The sequence below is a fragment of the Prunus avium genome, chromosome 8, assembly GCF_965620075.1.
Source record: "Prunus avium chromosome 8, drPruAviu1.hap1.1, whole genome shotgun sequence".
In the NCBI taxonomy this organism is placed as follows: Eukaryota; Viridiplantae; Streptophyta; class Magnoliopsida; order Rosales; family Rosaceae; genus Prunus; species Prunus avium.
This window is the reverse complement of record NC_142291.1, coordinates 34,464,189-34,491,036: the sequence shown is the minus strand read 5'-3', so window position 1 is coordinate 34,491,036 and position 26,848 is coordinate 34,464,189. Positions and strand designations below refer to the sequence as shown.

Here is a 26,848-nt window from a genome sequence, read left to right as displayed (position 1 = left end):
GTTGTACATTTTCTCACGCGCATTTAGACAATCGGCCGTCATGGTTACAAATAATTGGCTACAACAAGTTTGATAAGTAGTTGATATCCAAGACACATATTTCACATTGCATGAACAACGTGGCCACATGTTTCACATTGCAAGAACACAGCGAGGCCACATGGTTCTCATTGCACCTGCTACCTGGAGAAACCATGGCTCCATCCATTCATTATTAATAAAAAAATCATATCATTAATACGTTCATCTTTGTAATTCGGATACAAAGTTGAACTATACCAAGAGAGAATTCAAATTAATTTTAAAAAATGATAGGAAAGAAATGCTCATAAAGAATAGGAAAGAAATGCAGAGTCTAAGCAACCAATAAATTAAAGATGAAGAACACCATGATCAAGAAGGAAATGATTGATGATGAGGAAGATAACATCACTTATATATAAGAGAGAAAAAGTATTATTCGAATAAATAATATGATATGTACTATGTAGTTTGAAAAGATAAGTTTCATACTAAAGTTGACTATCGATATGATATTCCGGTTTTCATCGCAAATGATTACTCATTAAACTTATTTAATTTAAAAATTTACAATATACTATTAAACTAAAAATAAAGGAAAAAAAACAGACATAGATTAAGTCAGTTGATCAAAATAGTGTGTTCGCTTCTACTCTCGATGGACTACCCTCTTCGTACATTAAAATGGTTTAGAATATAATTTTGTTATAAATAATTATAAAATTAAAAAAAAAAAAAAAAAAGATGCTCTCCACTCACTCCTATAGAAGAGGTGTCACGTGCCGCGTCCGTGTCAACTTTCAGATGGTTCTACAGTGCGAATTTCGTGAGGTTTATAATGTCTACTTGATTTTCACAAGAACGATACTTCTCTCTGTGTGGCCAAGTCGACGAAGCTCTGTAAGTGGTCTCGGAGCCTTATCTTCCTCTTTTACCTCCATCATATTGATTGGATATCTGATTAATTGACATCGGCAATCAGTTCATATGCTTTTAGTTTCTGAATAATCTGCTTGGTTGCTGGTAAAGTGTGGGAAAATGATTTCAATTTACTTCCTTTAATGTATTTGACTTCCATTATCTGAGAAATTGGACCTAAATGAGCTCACTTTTATTAGTCGAGCTGAGTTTTTACCTTTTTGTTAATAACCCAATATAATTAGATTGAATATCTTCTGTTCTTTTTTGTCTTTTCATGATTTCAAATTTGTTACAGTTCTTCTGGATTTTCCCCCCCTCTTTCTTATGTGATTGATCTAATTGATTTCCAATGTACATAAAGTTGATTTTGTTTTTGTTCACTTTTGACTTCTGAAATTGCTGAATTGGAATAATTACTGAAAAATCCAATTGTATTTTGTGAAAATGATTCTTATATGCAGTGTTTATGGGTATTATTAGAAATCCCAAAGACTGATAATCCACTTTCGGGGGACCATTCCTAGCATTTTTCTTCTCAGCTGGTTTTAGCTGCCAGTTTTTGACTGAGTATGGTTTGTATGATAAAATGTACAAGAATATATGCATTATAATGGTTTAGTGTAATGGTAACACACGCACAGCTTAGGCATGCAGTGGAGTGGTGATCTCTGAACAAATTATGGCATTAGTTTCTGGTTTTCCTTGCACCCATTTTCCCATTTTGTTTCTTTGCCAACCTTTTTTTTGGGTACTTTGCATGAATACCATATATTAGGTTGTGTGTTTTGGTATCTATGTAACTTGTAACTATCAATTTATGCTTATTATTCATCGTCTGGTTGAACAGGTCCATAGTCTGTGGTCTGTGGTGATTCAGCACCTTGTGCATATGTTTGTGAATTGATGATTCCATTATGCTGGCAATATTTGAGAATATAGGCTGGTTAAAAGGAAACACAGCTGATGAAGATAACACCATTTATCGATCTCGTTACCCAGTTGGCCTACACACCTCCTACGTGGGCAAGTCTAGTTTCCGGTGTTTTTGTACTCATCACTCTTACCCTTTCAATATATCTTGTGTTTGAGCACCTTTCTGCATACAAACATCCTGAGGTATTCATTCGTCAGTGATACAATTTATATTTAAAATGTGCATGCTTCAATATTGATGTATTGCTAATTGACATGCATTTTACCATTTTGGTTTGTGTTAACCTTTCAGGAGCAAAAGTTTTTAATTGGTGTTGTCCTCATGGTTCCGTGCTATGCAGTAGAATCAGTAAGTTTTTTTGGTTTAAATTTATTTTTGTTTCGATATAAATTTTTTCTTTTATTTTAATAAAGAACCACATGGAATCACATAATTCTTTGTTTATTTTTAAATCAGACCTCTATTTGGGGTTATAGGATTCACCAAAACATATAAGTTAGTTTTGAAAAGCGGGATAGGAGAGAAAAGGTAGGGAAAGCAGTTCAGGAAAAGAGAGGGATTATGGTGTACACATGACGTTTGTGCTTTCAGTTACTGTCAAGGAGAATGTTGTGCGGCAAAATGGTTTGTTGCTTAATGTGCACGGTGAACCTTCAATTCGGTTTTAACATACGAAAGATGTTGAGTTTATCAATTTTGATATATATTTCTTTGGTTCTCAAACATCTGTGTTTCTTTTTGACACATCTGGAAGATGCTGAGTTGAATATACATGTATTGTTCATTAAGTTGCTGCTACCGTTTGTGAAGATTAAGTTCTTATATTAGCTTTAAAAGTATCGTTGTTGCTTATTGTTGGTTGTACTTGTATGTCTGTGTTACCGAAAAAGTATTCTGCCTCAGATTGTTGGCATTTTCGTTGTTTGTAAGATTCTAACTTGGTTGTTTTTTACAGTTAATATCGTTGGTGAATCCATCGATAAGCGTTGATTGCGAGATTCTACGGGATTGCTATGAATCCTTTGCCATGTATTGCTTTGGAAGATACCTGGTTGCATGCTTGGGTATGTCATTTTCAAGAGCTTTTACAACACCATTATTTATGTAGAGTTTCATAAAGTTTAGAAGCTTTAGCTAACACGTCATTGAAACTTAAAATGTAGAAGCTTTATGCTAGTAAATGTTAATCAGAATTCAGATGTTAACGATCTTTAATTGAATGTGGACAAGATTTCACTGTTCATGCACCAGTATGATGCAAGATTGGCCTGCTGGATGCAATGTGATAGATGTTCGTTCGCTGTTCTTGCATACACATTCAATTCTCTCTCTCTCTCTCTCTCTCTCTCTCTCTCTCTAGATAGATGCACAAATAAATACCTATCATGGACGCTCATATGATGACTATATCAATTTATCACAGTTGCCACTTTTAATCCTAGTCTTTATATGGGAATTTCAAGTAATCAATGTTTGATGGTGCACATAAATGTCCAAGATGTTTTTCCTTTTCAATTTGTAGTCCTTTCTGTTTTAATAGACAAAGATACTTCTTTGCTTCCCTTGTTTATGTTTTGCGCTTTTGACATTTTCCTTTTGTATATATATTTTTCTCCTTCTAAGGTGGGGAAGAGAGGACTATCGAGTTTATGGAAAGGGAAGGACGTGCAAGTTCTAAGACTCCCCTATTAGAACATAGTTCTGAAAAGGGAACTGTTAAGCATCCTTTTCCATTGAATTATATCTTGAAACCATGGAATCTTGGTCAATGGTTTTACCAAATTGTCAAATTTGGAATTGTTCAGTATGTATGTTTGCCATCACTTTGAAATTCTTTTATTACTTTCTGCTGTTTCTTGTTCTCTAATTTCATTTCCCTTATATAACTTAAATTCACTTTTTATCTTCTGCCAGATGTTAATTAAGTCTCTCAGTGCTATTTTAGCTGTTATCCTTGAAGCTTTTGGTGTATATTGTGAAGGAGAATTTAAATGGGGATGTGGGTAAGAGAATCTCAATTGTTTTTGGAAAAGCATTTGTAATTTGAAATGGTGCACGTAATTGGCAGTTATATGTGATAGGATAAGTTGGTTTGTTTGTATTTTTTTTCCCAAGAAGCTCTTTAACACATAGAGGGAATCTAATGGCCATAATTTTCTTTTGTTTGCAGGTATCCTTATCTTGCAGTGGTTCTAAATTTTAGTCAGTCATGGGCGTTGTACTGTCTTGTTCAATTTTACGCTGTTACAAAAGATGAACTAGCTCACATAAAACCATTAGCCAAGTTTTTGACATTTAAATCAATTGTTTTTTTGACATGGTGGCAAGGCGTGGCAATTGCTCTTCTTTATGCCCTGGGTTTGTTCAAAAGCCCTATAGCTCAAGGCTTACAGTTTAAGTCAAGTGTTCAAGACTTCATCATTTGTATAGAGGTAGAATATTAATGATGCAGAATGTTGGGTAAATCAATTAACATGTCGGAACAGCACATGTTATTATGTCTTTTCAATCTTTATGCACTATTATAGTCTTCACAATGATAATTTATTCTCCCTTAAACTTATGAGTTAATGTGGTCTCCAAAGTTATTAAGAATGTGAGTTAAAATATTCATTCTTGTTACCATTTTCATGCAACATGTTTTAGTTTAACAGTTCTGTGTTTTTATCCTGCACAGATGGGCATTGCTTCTGTTGTTCACCTATATGTGTTTCCTGCAAAACCTTATGAGCTGATGGGAGATCGTTACACTGGAAGTGTCTCAGTTCTTGGAGACTATGTATCGGCTGACAGTCCTTTGGATCCTGAGGAGGTTAGGGACAGTGAACGCCCCACGAAGCTACGCCTTCCCAATCCTGACATTGATGTCAGGAGCGGAATGACCATAAGAGAAAGTGTTCGGGACGTTTTCGTTGGTGGCGGAGAATATGTAAGTCATCTTTTTAGTCTTACAGTACAAATTTGAATATATCCTGGAATATGGAACTAATAGATGTCAACAGATTCTGAAGCAAGGGTTATTATGAACTATATTAAAACAACAATAGTGTAACACCTTAGTATAGCCAATAAGAATTTGCACAATACTGTTGATCTTATTTAGACTTAGTTCTGAATCTGCTCTTTGCTTCTACTACAGATTGTGAAAGATGTGAGGTTCACAGTAACACAGGCAGTAGAGCCGGTAGAGAAGGGGATCACCAGGTTCAATGAGAAGCTACACAAGATCTCCCAAAACATTAAGAGACATGACAAGGAGAAAAGAAAAACGAAAGATGACAGTTGTATTTCCGCATCATCACCAGCACAGAAGTTGATTCGTGGGATAGACGACCCTCTTTTGAATGGAAGCATGAGTGACAGTAGTGTTGCAAGGGGAAAGAAGCATCGTCGAAAATCTGGATATACCAGTGCAGAGAGTGGGGGAGAGAGCAGTAGTGATCAAAGTTACAGTGGGTATCAGGTAAGAGGCCTTAGGTGGGTAACCAAAGATTAGAATAGGAATATGATCATGGCAGTTTTCTCATCAGAAGCTGTGGCCTGGCCTGTGGGTTATCCATTGTTGTCTGCTTGGCTATATTTTTATCTCAAGGGGTTGTCTTATTGTTTCATCCATTTCATTTTCATACACGAGGATGGTGAGAACTCTTGCCTCCTTTTTTGGCTAGAGGCATGAGAATTGTAAATGGTGTCTAGAGGAAACATTTTATTTAGGATGATGTAATTTGCACATTTATGTTGCGGACAGTAATGCAACAGCGAAACTTAGATTTTTTTTTTTTTTTTCTTCATGTGAGGGTATGCGGCTTTAAATTAAAATTGAGTAGAACTCATGTAATTTGAGGATCTGAGATAGATATTGAAACAAATAGAAAAAGAAAAATAAAAGTTAAAGAAGCTACTTTTAAACGTTGAAGTTAATTATAAATGAATTATAAGAAAATTGCCAAATGGGAAAAAATCAGCATAAGTAGAGGAACGTGATGGGAGTAGCAACTCTCAAAGCTCTCAGGTGAGTCTGGACTTTTATGGGTGCAAATGCAATGGACTTCTTTAGGGTTTTATATTTTCTTTCCTGGGCATATTATTTCCCCTTTAAATTAACAAAATTAGAAAACAAACAAACGAACATTGATAGAAGGATTCAGAAACTAAACTTATAATTAATAAACTAAAGCTGCAATACAACTCAGAAAAAAAGTGTTATTGAAGCATCATATCACATCCACAACACTTCATATATTTATACCATAAATCGTTCATATGTTAACTTAATAGTTACGATTTTCTTCTGTATATAAATTATATGACGTGACCATGCTCCAATAACTTCATTCGATAGTATATTGATCATATTCAATTTAAATGATCTTAATATCTAAACAGCATAGAATTAGGTATTACAATTTTATTTTATATAGTTTCCCAATTCCTAATTTCTTGTGAATTTTATTTTCAAAGTTATGATTTCCTAGTCAAATAGGGTTAAGCTTTTCCAGTTTAAATCGGGTTAAGCTTTCCTAGTGACCAACAAGATATTACGTTTTACTATTTAAGCTTATGCCGTGATCTCTCCCTGCGTAAAATATATATCCTTTGATCTCCATCAAAATATCCTCAATTGATCCTCTTTTTGCCTGAAAATTGAAAGAAGCAATCAATGTCTAATATTCTCGGGCTTCTCCTTGTTGTTCTTTTCTATGGTCTAATGTATTCTCTTGTTCTCCTCTTTTTTGTCTCTCTTATATTCCTTGCTGGTTTTCTTCATCAAAGATTTATCAACAAACCAGAGGACGTCCACCGCGATGTACAGCCATCTAAGCGAAGGCGACAAAAAATTCGATAGTAACCCAATCGGCTACCACTACATGCATGTTACATCCAGGGGCGGCCCTGGGGTGGTGCAAGTGGCGCCACCGCACAGGGCCCCCGATTCTTAAGGGCCCCCGAAAAAAAAATTCTTTATATTATATATATTATATTATAGGAATTGTATATATAGTATTGCGTGTTAGATATTTGCACAAGAACGGCTTTGGGGGAGTTGGCTGGAGCGCATGTCTGTTTAACCGAAGTGTTAGAGTTCGATTCTCATTCAGGTCTATCTATTTGCCTATTTTTATATTATTTTTGCATTCAAACTTTACATAATTATTAAAATAATGTTTTAATATTATTTCTGGTAAGTAATCATCATCATTCATCAATCTCTCTTTGGTTCTTTTTTCAATCATTTGACAATTTTTGTTATCCTTTCAATTTCAGGAAGAAGTTTTTCAAAATTAAAATTGTTAAAATCATACTTGCAATTAACTATGTCACAAGAAAGATTAAACGGACTAGCTTTGATTTCAATTGAAAGTGAACTTTTAGAAAAATTTGATTGATGATTTCTCTTCTAAAAATTCAAGAAGATCAATTTTCAGACATTAGTATTGTACTGGCTGTGTTTTTTTTTTCTTTTGAGGAAAAAGCTCTCGTAATAGTTTTAATTCTTCAAATAAAGACATCAAATACAATGTGAATGATTTTTGGATAGTTAGGTATGTTTTTGTTGTTGCTTTTGTGTTTAATGCAATATAATCTAATTTGTTAATGACATTTGTGTGCAACTACTCTTTAATTTGTGATTGCCAATTTTTTTTTTCCTATTAAACACAATTGCTTATTGAAGGTAGCAAGGGACCTTATAGGGGCACAATGAGCTTATTTTTTTATCAAACATTTAACTTTATCAAATGGAAACGTTTAAATTTTTATGAATTTGATTTTCTGATTGTCATTACATATTTATTGATGGTGACTTTTAGTTATTAAAAAATTGTTTATGACATTAAGTTATGGCAAATTTTTATAGAATTTTCGTATTAGATTATGTGAGGCCCCAATTTAAGTTTCGCACAGGGCCCTCAAAATCTCAGGGACGGCCCTGGTTACATCATCAAACGAACAAAGTTTTTGACAAAAGCAAAACGGCATGGACATACTTGAACTTCCGAGATATTTTGTGACAAAAACTAATTTTTTGTTTATTTTTTTACACCTTTTTTTTTCTCCATGTGGTACCCATTACAGGTTGATATGATTCGTCACTGTGGCTATTTTTGTAGGCCCATTGGGGGAGTAGTTTGTACACCCTTTTTTTTTTTTTCTGTTCTTATTAATTTTACTTTTCTTGTTTGCTTCCAAAGTTTGTTGTTTGTCTTGAATCAATAAAATCAAAACTTCTTATGAGCTTGTCATCTACCAACGTACAGAAATTGTTGTTTGAATCTTGTTCTTTAAACGGGGCATGACTATGGACTGGCAATAGGATAGAAATAGGTTAGGCCAAATACTAAAGGAACTAAGAATCCTGTGAGATCTTCATGAAATAAGAATCCTAATTAACCCGAAACTCAATTACTTGGAAACCAAATTAATGTTTAGGGTTCTACTGTTATATTATTTATAATTAAATGGCTAAAGAAGGAGCCCAAAGGCCTAGTGCAGAAGCCTACTGTCAAATGCATAACATACTGATTACTGAATATCTCCGAGCTTGGCAATTTGGTAAAACCATTTATCAATTGGGAAGTGATGTACTATTTCTTAGTTGATGACGTGTATAAAATTTATTTTAATCCTTTTCAATGACAACTACCGCTATAAATAATCTCAGTTTTTCTGAAATTATAAAGAAAAAGAAGTTTCTTCAGAGATAATACTCATATAATTGCCCGGAGCTCTGCAGTCTGCAAGGAAAATTTCCGGTGCTGTGACAAGACGGGAGGGGTTCGAACTGCTTGAATTCTTGATGCCAAGTCACTATAACTGGATCCTGTGTCTAGCGCAGCATTCAGTATTGTCTGCAAGATTTGTAGGGTATCGCCATGACTAACAACTAAGATGGCGCACCTGTAGATTGAACATATGTTACAGACAAACACATACTTAAGAAGATACGCAGGCAATAAATGAGAAGACTTAATTTAACACAATGGCAGTTAAAAGAGAAAAGCAGTGGTGCAGCTGGATAGATGGTCTTATGCAGCTAACAGAAAAAGGACTCTAACTGAGAAATTAAACTGAATTAATCCATGAAGAATTGCAAACTAACTGAGAAATTACAATTAAAACTTTTTCATCCTTAGTTCTAAATTCAATCTCTCTGAATGGATGTTCTTTCCTATGGAAGTTATTGGGAAAAAGGCTTTGAAGTCTCACGCCCCAACTGCATGTATTCTATTTTATGTCTCTGCAATGCCAATGTGTCGTGGTGATATGCTATGTAAAACATGATGAACTGATTAACAAACGGGGTTTTCGAACAGTATATGAGTAAAGAGTCCGATATCATCACAGAAGATGCTTGTAGAGTTCTTAAAGATGTTTTGCAAACATGAATACACTTCAGCAAATTAGGAATACCAAATGCATCTATATACAATTACCCTTGAAATTGTGACTCCATAGTTGCAATAGCTTCTGCAAGTCTACACGCAACATCATCAACACTTTCTCCTCCTTCTGGCCTCGTGAGTGGATCTTTCCCATCAAGAGCCCATATATCGTGATACTGTCGGTAAGGGAAAAGAGAATTAAGACAGCCTCAGTAGAGGAGGATAATAAGTTAGCTCCAGTTATAAATTAGACAATACAGATAAGCCTTTGATCTGCCAGTTTAATCACTGGAAAAACAACATCAGCACCAATAGACTTACTTTATCATGTGACAGAAGCTCATATGAAGGACCAAAGAAGCGTTCACGAAGATTTTCCATCACCTGTCCAGAAAAATCTACTTAATAGTGCAACAAGGGGGAAAGATCACTGGTTTGACAGATCCATCATACATTAGTATTATGCTTTGGGGCTGGACCATCTTACCTTACATTGAGCACCCTCAAACTGAATGTTCAAGACAGATGCAACTACTTGAGCAGTGTGAGTTGTTCTCGAAAATGGAGAGTAGCAAATGTGAACACTGTCAATCGGTATGTTATTTTCTTCAAGTACCTGACATGCAAGACACTTCTTAACTAACCTTACATAATGCTTAGCTTAAATAACAACCAACATCAGCATTATGCATTCTAGTTTATGCTAACCAAATTTCAAACACTAATCACATTTCCAAATTTCTGTTGGTTTTCTTTGTTAATTCATCAAATCAAATCTTTACCCCTCTCTTGGTCTCCACCTGATTAAACCCTTTAAAACCACTACATCTTGTTCATATCAGTGGTCAATTAGCAGAACCATTTAAAACCATGAAAAGATCAGAGAAGATATATCAGATGATTATAATGGTCCAAGAAAGCTGTACACATAAAGATTCAAACTTTTTGAAATGTGAAATATGCATTAAAAGCAAAACCCACAAAATTGAAAGCTTAAAACACAAAGCAAGTACCTTTTGGAACAATTGCCCAGCCAACTGTGCCTGACTTACACCTTCTGGCGCCAATTGATATTCTGGGCGCGTACCATTTTCCTGTCAAGAAATGTTAGCCATGTGTCAAATACTAAATAGTCAAAAACTGAAGGACCAAAAAACAAATTAAGGAAAATTAAAAGAAACAAAAAAGAACCATGGAGGAAACAATGATGCCTCTCTCATTCGGAATGCTCTTGCCGTGCCGCAGTACCCAGTATCTGTTGCTCAGAAACGACGTCGTCTCAGCCATCTCGAAACCGACCACCACCACACACCTCTTCTTCTCTGCTAGTGTTTGCAATTTTATTGGTGGCTTTTACGAGATCCCATTGGTCAGCATATGAGGCCAACCAATGAAATAATTACAACTTTATTGTTACATGTCGTGGCGCCTTCTTATTGGCCTAAATAGACTACTTCCCGTGGAACCTACCGTAGAGGAACTACTTCTCTTTTGACATCACAGGACTCAAGTTTAACCCGCAAATTTGCGGAGCTCTTCGGAAATCATAAAACTTCACATCGAACCAAAATTGCTAGTGAGTCTGGGAGTCTTTGCTACGCGGAAGGGTATAGATTTCACGGCCATGGCTCTCAATCTGCGGCAAAGGCAAACAGGTAAATTGCTCTCTTGGTCATTTAGTTGCTCTAGATCTCTGTTTCAACCAAACCAAGGATGTAAAAATGAAAATACTGTGGAATTAATCGAGAACCCATTTAGCTAATAGAGAAAACGCAGGTGAATTTATAGTGGAATTACCATTGGAGTTGATTAAATTTGCTTACTTTGTTGTGGGTTTTTGTTATTGAATTTGATCTGTGATTTTAGTTTGAGAGCTGTTTTTTTCTGCTTACAAAAAGAGGAACTGAAATGTCATATGCTAAACGAAATTTTATTTGATTCGTCTGATTGGGTTTGCATATATTCGATTTAGTTTTCTGAATTTTTAGTAAAGTATTGAATTTGATCTGTGATTTTTGGGTTCAGAATGTATTACTCGTATGTTGAATCTGAACCAACCCGTTAATGCAACTGGTATGGCCAACGAAGAGGTGTACAAGATCTTGATCTATGATAAGTTTTGCCAAAACATACTCTCCCCATTGATCCATGTTAAGGACCTTCGTAAGCATGGTGTGACCCTTTACTTCCTCATTGACAAGGACCGCAAACCCGTTCACGATGTTCCCGCTGTGTACTTTGTCCAACCCAGCCATTCCAACATTCAGAGGATCATTGCTGACACCTCCAGCTCGCTCTATGATAGCTTCCATCTCAATTTCTCGTCCTTGATTCCCCGTCCACTGCTTGAGGATCTGGCATCTGGGACTTTGAATTCAGATTCAATTCATCGGATTTCGAAGGTGCATGATCAGTATTTGGAGTTTGTGACACTGGAAGATAATTTGTTCTCATTGGCACAGAAGTCCAGTTATGTTCAATTGAATGATCCCTCTGCAGGGGACCGTGAAATTGAGGAAATTATTGACAAGATAGTTGGTGGGTTGTTCTGCGTTTTGGCTACCCTTGCTGTTGTCCCAATTATAAGGTGTCCTCGTGGTGGACCGGCTGAGATGGTAGCATCAGCATTGGATCAGAGACTGCGTGACCACTTGTTGTCAAAGAACAATTTGTTTACGGAAGGTGGAAACTTTGTGAGCTCTTTCCAGCGCCCGATACTGTGTATATTTGATCGTAATTTTGAGTTATCTGTGGGAATACAGCATGATTTTAGGTACCGACCATTAGTGCATGATGTTCTTGGATTGAAGCTTAATAGGTTGAGTGTTCAAGGTGAAAAAGGCGGGATGAAGTCATTTGAGTTAGATAGCTCAGATCCATTTTGGGTAGCAAATGGATCTTTAGAATTTCCTGAAGTAGCAGTGGAGATTGAGACCCAATTGAATAAGTATAAGAGGGATGTTGATGAGGTCAATAGAAGAACTGGGGGGGCTGATGGAGCTGAGTTTGATGGGACAGACATGATTGGGAACACAAAACATTTGATGAGTGCAGTGAATTCATTGCCAGAGTTGACCGCGCGGAAGCAGGTGATTGATAAGCACACCAACATTGCAACTGTGTTGTTGAGTGAGATCAAAGAGAGACTGCTTGATTCTTTTGCCAAAAAGGAGTACGACATGATGGTTAGAGGGGGCATTGATCGAAGTGAACTTTTGGGTGTACTTAGAGGGAAAGGGAGTAAGATGGATAAGCTGCGGTTTTCTATCATGTATCTTATTTCTTCAGAAAGCATTAATCAGGCAGAAGTGGAATCAGTGGAAGCAGCCCTCAGGGAGTCTGAGGTTGATACCCGTGCATTTCAGTATGTGAAGAAGATAAAGGCATTGAATGTTTCATTAGCATCAGCCAATTCTGCTAGCAGAAGCAACATAGTCGATTGGGCGGAGAAACTATACGGGCAATCAATAAGCGCCGTGACAGCAGGTGTGAAAAATCTGTTATCCAATGATAGACAGCTAGCATTAACAAGAACAGTGGAGGCCTTGATGGAGGGGAAGCCAAATCCAGAAATTGATTCTTACCTTGTGTTTGATCCTCGTGCCCCGAAGTCAAGCTCAGGAATGAGTAGCAGCCATTTGAAAGGACCTTTTAAGGAAGCTATTGTCTTCATGATTGGTGGTGGTAATTATGTGGAATACGGGAGCCTGCAAGAGCTTGTACAACGTCAACAGTCTGTCAAGCATGTTATCTATGGAACAACAGAAATACTCACAGGAGAGGAGTTTGTGGAGCAGCTTGCATTATTGGGGCAGAAAATGGGATTGGGTGGTGCTCCTCCTGCTGCTTCAACTCAGTGATACTTAAATCCTGCAATTCAGTGGTTATTTACTCATGAACGAGGACGATTATGGGAAGTTAAGAAACCATGCGGAAGACTCTATAAATTTGTTGCATGTTTTTGGTTAAGTGATATAAGGACAGGTATGTTCTGTGGTTCCCTTTCTTTCTAAGGCCTGTATGGTGTTTTCAGACGAGATTACGTCGACTTTCTCACAGGATCAGAAGTTCTTTAGCAATCACGTAACTTTTGTATTTCATTGAACTGTAAGTGTTATGGTTGGAAAAAAGCTTACAAGTCTTACCTTTTATTGATGTACCTGAAATTCGAAAGCTGAAGTTTGAAGTATAATATGTTTTACTTTCTTCAATAGATTGATTTGATTGTTAACGAGATGTGAATTAATTTATGTATGCAATTTTTGTGCTTGTTTGCGTGGGAAATTGGGTGGAATTATTGCAAACAAAGTTCAGTAACTAGCTTTGTTTTCAGCCGCTCTACTTCAACTCCTCCATGTGAACTCGTGAGTTCATTAGAAAATTGTTTATATAATTCCTTAGGAGTGATTATTTGATTAGAGAATTGGTGACAAGACATAGCTGGACATACTGCACTGACCGACACTGTGTCGCCAGCCAGTGACCCTCCTGCAGGCGCCACTCCGAATAGCCTCCTCTGTTGTACAGTACAATGTATCATGATTCATGATGAGGCAACACAAATTATAAACATGCATATGAGCAAATGCAGCAAATCTCAAGTATGTAATTCTCGAAATAACGCAAATGTCATAAAGCTACACATAATCTGAAGTTCTGAAGACATTAAAATTTAATTTTGGCATATTCACAATAGTGGCATCTCAAGAGACCAAAAAGGCATCAGCATTAATGTGATTACAAGTTTTGAGAGCTGCAGAGCAATTACCAACAGCTCCAGCAATGAAATGTGCCCAATGTCTCCCAAGGCTTGACCCTAGTAGAAGATATACCCTCAAAAAAAGGAGCTATGTATTATTAATTAGTGCAAGGGCAAGGGGACAACTAGACCGAAAGGTCCACCCAACTAGAACGTGGCTTTATTGCAAAAAAGTCCTCTAATTTACTAACATTTTCCTATTCCCTCCCTCAGTCAACCACCAGCTCAACTTCAACTCCTCTGCTCAAACTCGGCCCTCCCCAAACCCGACGACGCCCACCTCCCTCCAGAAAACCCAGAACCGTAACCCTAACCCGATGGCTCGGCGGACCCTCCCGATCCTCAAAAACCTCACCCACCGCCCCACGCCCGGACCCTTCCTCCCCAAACCCGACCCGAACACAAGATCTGTCACCTACATGCCCCGACCCGGCGACGGAGCCCCGCGGCCCGTCACCCTGATCCCCGGCGACGGCATAGGCCCGCTCGTCACCAACGCCGTCGAGCAGGTCATGGAGGCGATGCACGCTCCGGTGTACTTCGAGCGGTACGACGTCCACGGCGATCTGAAGCGGGTGCCTTCGGAGGTGATCGAGTCGATCCGGAAGAACAAGGTCTGCCTGAAAGGCGGCTTGAAGACTCCAGTCGGCGGGGGTGTGAGCTCGCTCAACGTCCAGCTGAGGAAAGAGCTCGACTTGTACGCTTCCTTGGTCAACTGCTTCAACCTCCCCGGTCTCCCCACCCGCCACGAGAACGTGGACATTGTCGTAATTAGAGAGAACACCGAGGGCGAATACTCGGGGCTCGAGCACGAGGTCGTCCCCGGCGTCGTTGAGAGCCTCAAGGTATGATAACCTGTCAAAAATCAATTCTTTACTCTTGAATTTTTGTGGGTTTGTGTTTTTGGGAAAAATTGGGATTTGATTTTGAATTTGGTTAGGTGATCACGAAGTTTTGCTCAGAGCGAATTGCCAAGTATGCGTTTGAGTATGCGTATCTGAACAACAGAAAAAAGGTGACTGCTGTGCACAAAGCCAACATTATGAAGTTGGCAGATGGGTTGTTCTTAGAGTCTTGTAGAGAGATTGCTACCAAGTACCCAAGTATCAAGTACAACGAGATTATTGTGGACAATTGCTGCATGCAACTTGTTTCGAAGCCCGAGCAATTTGACGTTATGGTATGTGGCTTCATTTCAAATCTTCCCATTTGTTTTACAATTTGAATAATTGGATAAAATTTCGTTGCTTTTTGGACTTGGTCTGACGTGGGCTTGTAGGAGTTGGTTTAGCAGAGATGTGTTTGCCTAGTGAGTAGGAGTTTGTTTAGCAACAAACTCTGTCCTTTCTCTTGTATTTGAGAGCTTAGTGTTAATAGTAACAAGTGAATTAAAAAAAAACTATTTAAATAGGGGGCGCTACCCTCCAAGTAATTATCATCTATCATCCTGTTACATCTTGAAGTTGGGTCAAGGAACATAAAATTATTCGACTTTAAGCAAAATTCAGGTTTCATGGAGTGATGCCTTTTTTTCGGTCGTAGGAGTGATGCCTTTTTGTGCTTGAACTTGGAATTCCTGCACGGTACTTGGTTGACATAAAGTTGACTACAACAGACTGGATGAATTTTTGATAAGTCTGTGACTAATGGTGTAATAAGAAATAAATTTTCTTTGAATATTAATGGTATTTGTCTTTCTGTTTTCATTGGTTGTTGAAATGATGCCAATGGAAAAAAGTACGGCCTTTCTATTTCTTAAGAAGCTCCAGCTCTGAATGAGTTCGTTTAAGTGGAATCAAACTGTAATACTCCAACAATCTGTTCTGCTACCTTCTTTTCTAATGTGCAATTTCAGTTTCTGTTTTAACTAGGATCAAAATCTTGTTCCTCTTCCTTGTGTCATGGGTTTGCATCGTATGTGTGTCATAAACTCCCTTTGATTCATGACGAAGGTATTTTGTTGTTGTTTGTCTATTTAGAATCTCATTTTCTTTTCCTTATATAAGGGGGAGGGTGGGCTTGAGTATTTACCCCTGCTATGCAGGAGTATCATGCATAGGATTTCTTTTCCTTTTTTTTCGTAAAAGGAAAAAAAAAACTGAATCTTGGGCCAAACCCTAAGCTTCTGATGTGTCATGCTTGTTCTTCATTTTAGCCAATAGACCTGTCTGTGTTGCCCAGCTTAAAAAATAGGTATCTGGCTTTTGAAATTTGAAATACATGCATGCCTTTCTGCATTTTTTCAAATTTACCTGTTAGTTAATACTAGATACTTTCTTTTCCCATTCCATTGACAGTGGTTGTTTCATATCTTCCAGGTCACTCCTAATCTTTATGGAAACCTAGTGGCAAATACGGCAGCTGGTATTGCTGGAGGCACTGGGGTCATGCCAGGAGGTAGAAATCATTATTAATTAGTCTAATTCATGAGAATAAATTGCCAGTCATTTTTGTAATAGTTTTTAGTCACGAGTTGAATTCTTGTTTTTATCATGGTAATATATTGGCAAGTGGTGCTTTGTTACTATCATCACGATGTATTTACTTCGTCTCTCCATAGTAAGAATGATCTATTACATGAAAGAAAGATCATTTGCTTCAAGGACTGATCACTGCGTATACTCTATCTGGTTCTTGTAGTTTCTCTCTTTTAACTGTGCCTCATTAGTTGTTCGGTGACTACAGGAAATGTGGGTGCTGATCATGCTGTTTTTGAGCAAGGTGCTTCAGCAGGAAATGTCGGAAACGAAAAATTGTGGGAGCAGAAGAAGGCCAACCCAGTGGCTTTACTACTGTCATCAGCCATGATGTTGAGGCATCTCCAGTTTCCTTCATTTGCTGATCGACTTGAAACAGCTGTGAAACGTGTGATCTCAGAAGGCAAGTACCGGACGAAAGATCTCGGCGGAGTCAGCACTACTCAAGAGGTTGTTGATGCGGTTATTGCTAATCTGGACTGATTGACCGGGATCACGTCTGTTGTGTTAATTTTGGTTATACTTCATACTATTGTTTACTCAGCGTTCTCACATAGTTTCACTTAAAATGGTTTCTTCTCCATCATTGGTAGGTTATCCTACATCTGTCAAAATGCAATATTATTATTATTATTTTTATCCTTTTTTGGGAATAAGCCGAATTGATCCATATACTGATTCAGTAATAAATGTTCTCCCACTGCTTAAAGTTTTCAATTTGATGAAAAATCTCTCCTTTTCCTTCCCAGGAGAAATTGTACCTCATTTCTACTCAAATTTGTCTGGCTTGTGTTAATGTGGCCTGTAATGCTTGTTTAAGCAAAGACAAGACAAAACTCACTTGTAACTAGTAACACTAGCTTTCATTTTGGATTCTGGACCGAACCGAGATTATTATTTTGGATCAGATTATATTATTAGAATACTGGAATCTAGCTCAATTGAAAAGAGCCTTATTATTTTGGATCAGATTATATTATTAGAATACTGGAATCTAAAAGAGCCTTGACTTTGTACACCAGAGATCTCAGGTTCAAATCTTCATGACATCTCGTTTGTGTGTGTGATAAACTCACTCCCCTCTCCACTCCAATAAGAGAGAATGCTGGGCTGAATTGAATATAATGATTTGAGTATTATCCTGAATTTATATTTTGTGATATTGGGTTATGTTGCTGTAGGTGGACGTGAGCCTGGGTCCAGCCTTACCCCAAGTTCAATCCCAATATGTAAGAAATGATACAAGGATGACCAGAATTTTCTTTTCGATCACACGTAAGGATGAGATTTAAGATTAACACCCGCTGATGAAACTATATTAATCTACCCTTATCTATTTTAACCAAAGATGTGTTATTTATCTATAAGTTTAGGTTGATGTTTTCTTGTACTCAATTAATTTTTGAATTTGACATGTAATTACAAAATAATTGTACTCAATTTTGACTTTTTATGTATTTCTTTAACTTAAAAGAGAAAAAGAATTGGACAAGTATCCCTGTATATGTAACCAAATGTCCTATCATGAGTTCATTCCAGCCAGAAACGTGGACAAATGGGGAAAATAATTTTAACCAGCAAAGAAATTTCAACAGGATCAGTCTAACCTTCCAAAGTTGTTTGGATTTTCATGGCTTAAAAACTGTATCAATTGCATAAACACCAAAGTGGGTTGTTGATTTCATCTCCTAGACACTAGTCAGCCACTGAAATTTATGGAAATTTATGGGTCCTCGTAGTTGCTTTCACTTAGAATTAAATAATAATTATATAGTGAGGGTTTTATATATGACCTTAGATGAGACTCTGTCTCTTAATCGTTGGATCAACTCTTAATCGTTGGATCAAATTGATTTAAGTTGGATTTTGATTTTCAAACTTTGAAATATTGTTTGCCACCAAGAATAGTCAAACATATAAGCAATCATTGATTATACTACGATTTTTGGTTAAAAAAGGCTGGCCTCAGATCTGGGCTTCAAATGAAAATCAGGGTCTGCGCTTACCAATGTGCTCCTATCTATTAGTATATGAGTTTTTCAGAGTTGTCATGTTGAGGTCATACGTAAATCTGGTAGATAAAATACAATATTGCTGAGGCCATGAAAAGTCTTAGAATGGGCAGCCCAAATTTGACTGAAATATTACTATTTTTTGTATTATTATCATCGTCAATCTGGTGGTCCTCACTGGCAACTTATATTTTAAACCTCAACGATGCCCACGAACCACCACCATTCATTATTAAGAAATTTCTTAATATTTGACACCAGAAAGGACAATATTCTTAATTATTATAAGTCTTTATTTATTTATTAATTAGCATTAATTTCAACTTAAGCATGCACCATCTCCACTCCAACTATGCTTTTTCTTTATTAAAAAAAAAAAAAAAAAACCTTTCACTTGTTGTGGAATCTGAGATCTAAATTTCAGGGAGGAACCTTGTGTATTTAATATTGGACAAGATTGTATTTAATATTTCAGGCAAGTTTAGCTTTTTATCACCGCTTCTATTTCTATTGAGGGATCCCTCAAATCATTTTATTTGAGAGACACTCTTTAGAATCCCTATGAATAGTCAAACATATCAGCAATCGTTGATTATACTATGATTTTTGGTTAAAAAAATCCTACACAAATTGGTGAAAGCTACATCTGTTTTGACCTGATCAACGATTAGGCTTGAGCAACCAACTTGGACTACCTTTATAGCAGGATTATGATGTAGATTCGTTTCGATATGTTTTTATAAAGATTAAAAGCGCTTTCAGATAACCAAAAACACTTTAATATAAAAACACTTTCATATAGCTCATGTTCCCTAAACTTCCTGCAAGCCTAAACCTAAAAGTTATTCCTGACAGTTATATAGTGCTTTTGGAGGGCCATAACAAGAACTGAGGGGTGCTTGTTTCTCATTAAACCAGATGAGCAAAGGTCAGAGACGGTGGCTTTTACTTTTAACATAAGTCATGTCATATCTCCCCTCTCATTACAACGTTTCATTTCAAATGTTTAATGTGCAAGAAAACTCAAATATATTTTGAGATAATCTTGTAATTTCTCCCATTTTCTTTCTCTGATCTGAAACAAAAATGTGGACTCTGGTTGGGTTGAGTTTAGTAGCTTTACTAGTCATATATTTTACTCACTGGATTATCAAATGGAGGAACCCAAAATGCAATGGGGTTCTGCCTCCAGGTTCCATGGGGTTGCCTCTCATTGGAGAGACTCTCAATTTGATCATTCCCAGCTACTCACTTGATCTTCACCCCTTCATTAAGAAGAGACTTCAAAGGTAAAACTCTGCTCACTCAAACTCAACTATGAACATATTGCTTTGTTTATTATATTTCAATCAATCTAATGATTTTTAAAAAGTGGAGTTTGATATACCAAGTTACCTGCCTAGTTCAGTGAAGATGTTCTTTTCTTTGCCTTGCAGATATGGACCAATATTTCGGACTAGTTTGGCTGGTAGACCGGTTGTAGTCACAGCTGATCCTGAGTTCAATAACTACATATTTCAGCAAGAAGGGAGGATGGTGGAACTGTGGTACTTGGACACGTTTTCGAAGATCTTCGTCCATGAAGGTGATTCTAAGACGAACGCAATAGGTATGGTTCACAAGTATGTAAGGAGCATTTTCTTGAATCACTTTGGTGCTGAGAGGCTTAAGGAGAAGCTGCTCCCTCAAATAGAAGAATTCGTCAACAAAAGTCTATGTGCCTGGTCAAGTAAGGCCTCTGTTGAAGTGAAGCATGCAGGCTCAGTTGTAAATTTCAACCCCACTCAAATCTTAATCACTTATTTTCTTTTTCCGTACTGCTTTTTTCTGCTGCTGTTCTTGTCATACTTAATATAACTTTTCTCGCCATTGCAGATGGTTTTTAATTTTAGCGCGAAGCAGATGATCAGTTATGATGCAGAAAAATCATCTGATGACCTGAGTGAGAAATATACTAAAATTATAGACGGTCTTATGTCCTTTCCCTTGAACATCCCTGGTACAGCCTACTATAATTGTTCGAAGGTGATATTCAAATTGGCATATTATAACTAGCAACAAGTTTGGTCTCCTGCCAATGAGATTTTACAAAAATTTAAATGTTTTGGTATTCATTCAGCACCAAAAGAACGTAACAACCATGTTGAGGGATATGCTGAAGGAGAGACGGATTTCACCTGAGACGCGGAGAGGAGATTTCCTTGATCAACTCAGCATTGACATGGAAAAGGAGAAATTTTTGTCGGAGGATTTTTCAGTTCAGCTGGTATTTGGGGGCTTGTTTGCCACCTTTGAGTCTATTTCTGCAGTAATAGCATTAGCTTTCAGTTTACTGGCAGACCATCCTTCGGTTGTAGAAGAGTTGACGGTACGTAGACAAAGTTTGAGCTTCAATTTCATTTTCATAACTCCTCTGTTTAAGACCCTAATGATCAATTATCTTTTATGGTCAGGCTGAGCATGAGGCAATTCTCAAAAACAGGGAAAATCCAAATTCCTCAATCACGTGGGACGAATATAAATCGATGACTTTTACTCTTCAGGTTAGTTCCCAAATCACAACAAGCATTTCCTTCTTCCTTGCACAACAGCTTAGAAAAAGACATATAATTTGCTGGTCTTTGGAAAACATATAGGTTATCAATGAAATTCTTAGGCTGGGAAATGTTGCCCCTGGCTTATTACGTAGAGCTTTGAAAGATATCCCAGTAAAGGGTAAGTCCTCAATTACAAATAGCTTAGGCCTTTTGTTTCTAACAGCAAATGGATTTTTACTAAAATGTTTCCAGTAAATGCTTTGCAGGATTTACAATTCCAGAAGGCTGGACCATTATGGTTGTCACCTCTGCACTTCAGTTAAGTCCCAACACATTCGAGGATCCCCTCGAGTTCAATCCATGGCGTTGGAAGGTTCGTGTCTCAGGGACGGGCTGAGTGTCAATGTCGTTTGTTCAAATTACTTCAATTTTTAGCAGCTAATTTTACTTTATATTTATATGATGAAATTTAGGACCTTGACTCATATGCTGTGTCCAAGAACTTCATGCCTTTTGGTGGAGGAATGAGGCAATGTGCAGGGGCAGAGTATAGTAGGGTTTTCTTAGCCACCTTTCTCCATGTCTTGGTCACCAAATATAGGTACATTTCTTTTCTCTCACCACAAGTTACAAATCTACTGTTTTACAAGGTTTTTATCAGAGCTAAGTCATCTTTGGACAAAAAAACAAGCTAAGTCATCTATTGAATCTCTGTTCATAGGTGGACAACAATCAAAGCAGCACGCATTGCTCGAAACCCTATTTTAGGATTTGGGGATGGAATTCACATAAAGTTCGAGGAGAAGAAAACCTGAGATGAAATTTTTTTTATCCTAAATTGATCGAACTTAGATGCTACCCATATATATAATCAAATTGAGTGTGTCATGTTATTAACAACAAAAACATACACATGCAAGGGGCGTGTAGCTCAAATGATGAAGAACATTTACTCCTATATCTTGTCCTACCTGCTATCGGTTATATCAAATATAAAAAACATACACATTACTCTGTGTATTATCTATTGGCATCTAAGGGTTTTATTTATTTATTTATTAATTAATTTTTTTTGAAGAGATTGGCTTCTTAAGTTAAAATAAAAAAATAAAAAATTGTGTAAATAAAAGAAAAAGTTTTCGAAAAATTGAAGAACCCCAATCTTAAAAGTTTGAAACGAACTAAATCAGAATTTCATTTTAATAAGCAGCGTTGGGAACATGCGGCATTAATGTAATTTTTGTGATCCCTAAGAGCTATTCCACCGCAAGGGTTTAGCTGAGGCAGGAGGGGGCCCTGGGCCCAGAAGGAAGCTCCAGTGCGGAAGACCCAGCTCGGGCAAGGCGTGGGACCCATGAGCTCGGGCAAGCCCACAGGGAGATTTGGCACGTCCTATTGCCTTCAGGCAGATGACGTCAGCGCAAGATTTTTAATTTTTTTTAACTGTTGGCGCTTGCATTATGCCAGCGTTGCCATAAACCAATGGCTACAAGCCACGTGACTTCTCCTGGAGGCTCCGATCCGAAAATGTCCTCCAATCCAACAGCTACCCATTTTTTGGCTAAAAAAATTTGAAACAAAAATTGAAAATTTTTTTGTAAAAAATATCAAAAAATTTCGAAATTTTTTCTATAAATACCTACCAATATTATTCACTTTCCACACCAAATCTTCATACAAATTCTTCTCCTTCCAATATTTTTCACTTTCCACACCAAATTTTCTACTACTAAATTGCATTTGTGTAAAAATACAAATGACCTCTTCCATCGATGCCGGAGGCTTGTGGACAAACGTTGGAAGTGGTCAAAATCTTGGTGATGAGGTAAAAAAAATTTAATTGCCGTTTTATTCAATTTAATGTCTTTTTTTTTGTTGTTGATATTTTCTTCCATTTCCAATTTCATAGATTATTCATGGCAAAACAAAAAAAAGAAAAGAAAAAAGGAAAACCATTACACTTGGCTCCTCAAGTGAACAATGTCCACAGTTGGTTCCCGTGGTGCATTCTGTGTTGGAAATAATGGCACTATTACGTCCTTCAAAGGAAAATACTCCCGCACGTCGTGATCCGATGGAATCGCCTCCGCTAATGATTGAGTTGTCCTTGTACTCGATTGTGTTGGACTATGAGGACCGGGAGTATTTTAATTGTATGATAAGTGAGATGTGAATTTTATAATAAATATGGACGATGGCAACCGAAAATCTTATCCGAAAATTTTATCTAAAATTTGAGATGTGAATTTTATAATAAATATGGATACATGACAACCAAAAATCTTATCCGAAAATTTAATCCTAAAATCTTATTCGAAAATTTTATCTGAAATTTGAGATGAGAATTTTATAATAAATAGTGACACATGGCAACTGAAAATCTTATCAAAAATAATTGTTGAAGTATAAAAAAAATAGAAAATAAATTAAAGTGAATAGTAATTGCCATTGCCGTTGCCCATAGGGGTGGAAACAAAATTGCAAAGGCTGTCACTACTTAAAGGGATGAAAGTGCTCTAATGTGAAGAAATTTTGGGCCTTATGTTTGCTTGAAAAAATGAGGACCAATTTAAAATTTGTATTGGACCATGGGCTCTGGGTCAGGCCTAGAGCTGGCAAATGGGTCGTTTTAGCGGGTTTCGGGTCGTTAACGGGTCAACCCGTTTTCTTATCGGGTTGACACGAACACGACCTGTTAAGTTAACGGGTGACAAATACTAGACCCAAACAGGACCCGTTACAATTCGCGAATATCCGACACGACCCGTTAACCCGTTAAGAATAAACCAGAAAAAAAAAATAAAAAAATCAAAGCACAGCTTCTCTACCCAGCTAGCCAACACCTTCTCTGTCCTTTTTCCCCCAAACCCCAACCCTAACCTTTCTTCCCTCTTTCCCTTTTCATTTCAATCTTCTCACCCCAAAACAGTATATATCTCTCACAAATATATTAAAACCCAACAACAACAGAAACTGAGGAAGAAAGAAAATTCAATATGTGGAACTCGACCCAGATACTAGACCTGGCAATATTGCACACGACCCGTTAACACGACACGAATTCGCACGAAATTATCAGTATTTGGGTTGAGCTTAATGGGTCGGGTTGAAAACGGGTGAACCCGTTAGCCACCCGTTAAGCTAACGGGTCGTGTTGGATCGAAAACGGGTGAACCCGTTAGCCACCCGTTAGGGAGGTTAATTTTGTAATTTTGCAAAATATTTTTTCTTTTCTTTTCTTCTTCCTCTCCTTTTTTTCTTCTCTTCTTCTCTCCACTCAACAGACTCCTCCAGCTCTTCCTCTCCTTTTCTTCTTCTTCTCTTCTTCTCTGCTTCTCTCCACTCAACAGACTCCGTCAGCCCAGCCACTAGAGTCCACCAACGAGCCCAGCCACCAGAGTCAGCCAGGGAATAAAGAGGAGGTATCTGGGTCGAGTTCCACAGATTGAATTTTCTTTCTTCCTCAGTTTCTGTTGTTGTTGGGTTTTAATATATTTGTGAGAGATATATACTGTTTTGGGGTGAGAAGATTGAAATGAAAAGGGAAAGAGGGAAGAAAGGTTAGGGTTGGGGTTTGGGGGAAAAAGGACAGAGAAGGTGTTGGCTAGCTGGGTAGAGAAGCTGTGCTTTGATTTTTTTTTTTTTCTGGTTTATTCTTAACGGGTTAACGGGTCGTGTCGGATATTCGCGAATTGTAACGGGTCGTGTTTGGGTCTAGTATTTGTCACCCGTTAACTTAACGGGTCGTGTTCGTGTCAACCCGTTAAGAAAACGGATTGACCCGTTAACGACCCGAAACCCGCTAAAACGACCCGTTTGCCAGCTCTACCAGATACCTCCTCTTTATTCCCTGGCTGACTCTGGTGGCTGGGCTCGTTGGTGGACTCTAGTGGCTGGGCTGACGGAGTCTGTTGAGTGGAGAGAAGCAGAGAAGAAGAGAAGAAGAAAAAAAGGAGAGGAAGAGCTGGAGGAGTCTGTTGAGTGGAGAGAAGAAGAGAAGAAAAAAAGGAGAGGAAGAAGAAAAGAAAAGAAAAAATATTTTGCAAAATTACAAAATTAACCTCCCTAACGGGTGGCTAACGGGTTCACCCGTTTTCGACCCAACACGACCCGTTAGCTTAACGGGTGGCTAACGGGTTCACCCGTTTTCAACCCGACCCATTAAGCTCAACCCAAATACTGATAATTTCGTGCCAATTCGTGTCGTGTTAACGGGTTGTGTGCAATATTGCCAGGTCTAGTCAGGCCCTGGCCCTGGGCTATGCTGCACCATATTCGGCCAACCTAGCTAGCTAGAGTCTTCCGATTTCGACCCCCAAAAAAACAGCTAGAGTCTTCCTACATATTAAATAGAATTTTAGTTTGAATGCCCCAGCTAAGTTTTAATGTACCTAAGCATGAAGATTTTTGACGGGGTATCTTTTTTGATGTGGTGTTAGTTGGATTGGCCCAGACATTTAGTGTGCTCCCAAGTGGTTTTGGATTCAAGTCCGAGATACCCGTGTGTGAGTTTGCCCCCTCCATTCCCTTTCCTAACTTTGACCAAAATAAAAAATAAAAATTTAGCGTGCCTACGTAAAAAAAAAAAAACAATTTATAAGAAAACAATGAATTGCAACAAACAAAATGGAGTTGGACAAAGAGGAAATTATCATTTACCTTTATAATAAACAATCCATTATATGACCTTTATGGAGTACGTGGGGCCTTGCTTTGGGAGATTGTGAGGCAACAGGAGCACATATCAACAACATTTATTATATTAAAAAGTATTTATATTTATTATAAAAATGCATCACACGGGTTCTAAAATTACATCACATGGATTCCAATCAATCTAACGGCTGGGATTATACAAGGGTGGGCTTATGTCTACATAGAGGTGTAGGCTAATATTTGATACACCTAGTTTGGGCTTGGACAACTTAGCCTAAGTTGTATATTCTAAAAAGTCAGCACTTGGTTGAAGCCCACTCCAGCCCACACTTAGATCCGGCTGTGCTCCTATCCTGACGATCGGTTATATCAAAAAATGAAAAAACCATACACATTACTTTGTGTATTACCTATTGGCATATGAGGTTTTTATTTTTGAAGAGGTTGGCTTCTTAAGTTTTTTATAAAAAAAAAATTGTGTTAACAAAATCAGTTAATAAAAAGAAAAAGTTTTCAAAAAATTGAAGAACCCCAATCTTAAAAGTTTGAAACGGAATAAATCATAATTTCATTTTAACAAGCAGCGTTGGGAACATGTGGCATTAATGTAATTTTTGTGATCCTTAATGTGAAGAAATTTTGGGCCTTATATTTGCTTGAAAAAATGGGGACCAATTTAAAATAAACAGCTAGAGTCTTCCTACATATTAAATAGAATTTTAATTTGAATGCCCCTGCTAAGTTTTAATGTACCTAAGTATGAATTTTTTTTGACGGGGTATCTAAGTATGATTTTTAATACACTAAAATAGATTTTTTTAAGGGGGTGTTAGTTGGATTGGCCCAAACATTTAGTGTGCTCCCAAGTGATCTTGGATTCAAGTCCGAAATACCTATGTGTATGAGTTTCCCCCCTCCATTCTCCTTCCTAACTTTGACCAAAAAATAAAATAAAAATTTAGCGTGTGCCTATGTAAATAGAATTTTGAATGCACTGAAATTTTAATACATTTGGACCTAAAATCAGCCACCAACTAATGGCGGCGCCCTCCTAATACTTTAATAACAGAGGATTTTGCACTGCCGCTGATATTTGGGGGCTTATTTGCTACGTTTGAGTCTATTTCACCAGTACTGGCTTTAGCTTTC

General features: G+C 37.4%; 5 protein-coding genes across 5 annotated transcripts; 4 read left to right on the top strand and 1 right to left on the bottom strand.

The window, feature by feature from the left end:
* Positions 1-829: 829 nt before the first annotated feature.
* LAZ1 (organic solute transporter ostalpha protein (DUF300)) lies at positions 830-5,659 on the top strand. The gene is made up of 9 exons (XM_021977228.2): positions 830-921; positions 1,790-2,058; positions 2,168-2,224; positions 2,832-2,940; positions 3,500-3,684; positions 3,791-3,879; positions 4,047-4,308; positions 4,554-4,805; positions 5,016-5,659. The coding sequence occupies exons 2-9, from the start codon at positions 1,906-1,908 to the stop codon at positions 5,370-5,372; spliced, it is 1,464 nt and encodes a 487-aa protein (XP_021832920.1). The 5' UTR covers positions 830-921; positions 1,790-1,905; the 3' UTR covers positions 5,373-5,659.
* A 2,778-nt stretch (positions 5,660-8,437) lies between these two features.
* LOC110772765 (Phosphoglycerate mutase family protein) lies at positions 8,438-10,679 on the bottom strand. Its single transcript, XM_021977231.2, has 6 exons — positions 10,450-10,679; positions 10,272-10,352; positions 9,746-9,874; positions 9,580-9,642; positions 9,310-9,434; positions 8,438-8,773 (listed from the first exon to the last, which is right to left on the bottom strand). The coding sequence occupies exons 1-6, from the start codon at positions 10,543-10,545 to the stop codon at positions 8,584-8,586; spliced, it is 684 nt and encodes a 227-aa protein (XP_021832923.1). The 5' UTR covers positions 10,546-10,679; the 3' UTR covers positions 8,438-8,583.
* Positions 10,680-10,757: 78 nt separating this feature from the next.
* ATSLY1 (Sec1/munc18-like (SM) proteins superfamily) lies at positions 10,758-13,489 on the top strand. The gene is made up of 2 exons (XM_021977229.2): positions 10,758-10,913; positions 11,284-13,489. Exons 1-2 carry the CDS (start codon positions 10,883-10,885, stop codon positions 13,116-13,118), a joined length of 1,866 nt encoding a protein of 621 aa, XP_021832921.1. The 5' UTR covers positions 10,758-10,882; the 3' UTR covers positions 13,119-13,489.
* Positions 13,490-14,129: 640 nt separating this feature from the next.
* LOC110772763 (isocitrate dehydrogenase [NAD] regulatory subunit 1, mitochondrial) lies at positions 14,130-17,211 on the top strand. The gene is made up of 4 exons (XM_088246156.1): positions 14,130-14,862; positions 14,958-15,197; positions 16,336-16,414; positions 16,703-17,211. Exons 1-4 carry the CDS (start codon positions 14,335-14,337, stop codon positions 16,975-16,977), a joined length of 1,122 nt encoding a protein of 373 aa, XP_088102282.1. The 5' UTR covers positions 14,130-14,334; the 3' UTR covers positions 16,978-17,211.
* A 2,079-nt stretch (positions 17,212-19,290) lies between these two features.
* Positions 19,291-22,070, top strand: LOC110772755 (cucurbitadienol 11-hydroxylase-like). The gene is made up of 9 exons (XM_021977222.2): positions 19,291-19,795; positions 19,943-20,273; positions 20,382-20,531; positions 20,626-20,874; positions 20,960-21,049; positions 21,143-21,221; positions 21,310-21,416; positions 21,517-21,644; positions 21,765-22,070. The coding sequence occupies exons 1-9, from the start codon at positions 19,593-19,595 to the stop codon at positions 21,856-21,858; spliced, it is 1,431 nt and encodes a 476-aa protein (XP_021832914.1). The 5' UTR covers positions 19,291-19,592; the 3' UTR covers positions 21,859-22,070.
* Positions 22,071-26,848: the final 4,778 nt, after the last annotated feature.

Bases quoted from the DNA above. Each gene is read 5' to 3' on its own strand.
- LAZ1 (XM_021977228.2), top strand. From the start codon at position 1,906: ATGAAGATAACACCATTTATCGATCTCGTTACCCAGTTGGCCTACACA. The intron at 3,685-3,790 runs GTATGTTTGCCA...ATCTTCTGCCAG, and splicing joins AATTTGGAATTGTTCAGTAT to ATGTTAATTAAGTCTCTCAG. The intron at 4,806-5,015 runs GTAAGTCATCTT...CTTCTACTACAG, and splicing joins TCGTTGGTGGCGGAGAATAT to ATTGTGAAAGATGTGAGGTT.
- LOC110772765 (XM_021977231.2), bottom strand. From the start codon at position 10,545: ATGGCTGAGACGACGTCGTTTCTGAGCAACAGATACTGGGTACTGCGG. The intron at 9,643-9,745 runs GTAAGATGGTCC...TTTTCTGGACAG, and splicing joins TTGAGGGTGCTCAATGTAAG to GTGATGGAAAATCTTCGTGA. The intron at 9,435-9,579 runs GTAAGTCTATTG...CCTTACCGACAG, and splicing joins AGCTTCTGTCACATGATAAA to TATCACGATATATGGGCTCT.
- ATSLY1 (XM_021977229.2), top strand. From the start codon at position 10,883: ATGGCTCTCAATCTGCGGCAAAGGCAAACAG. The intron at 10,914-11,283 runs GTAAATTGCTCT...TTTTGGGTTCAG, and splicing joins TCTGCGGCAAAGGCAAACAG to AATGTATTACTCGTATGTTG.
- LOC110772763 (XM_088246156.1), top strand. From the start codon at position 14,335: ATGGCTCGGCGGACCCTCCCGATCCTCAAAAACCTCACCCACCGCCCC. The intron at 14,863-14,957 runs GTATGATAACCT...GAATTTGGTTAG, and splicing joins GCGTCGTTGAGAGCCTCAAG to GTGATCACGAAGTTTTGCTC. The intron at 16,415-16,702 runs GTAGAAATCATT...CGGTGACTACAG, and splicing joins CACTGGGGTCATGCCAGGAG to GAAATGTGGGTGCTGATCAT.
- LOC110772755 (XM_021977222.2), top strand. From the start codon at position 19,593: ATGTGGACTCTGGTTGGGTTGAGTTTAGTAGCTTTACTAGTCATATAT. The intron at 19,796-19,942 runs GTAAAACTCTGC...TTTGCCTTGCAG, and splicing joins ATTAAGAAGAGACTTCAAAG to ATATGGACCAATATTTCGGA. The intron at 20,532-20,625 runs GTGATATTCAAA...GTATTCATTCAG, and splicing joins CCTACTATAATTGTTCGAAG to CACCAAAAGAACGTAACAAC.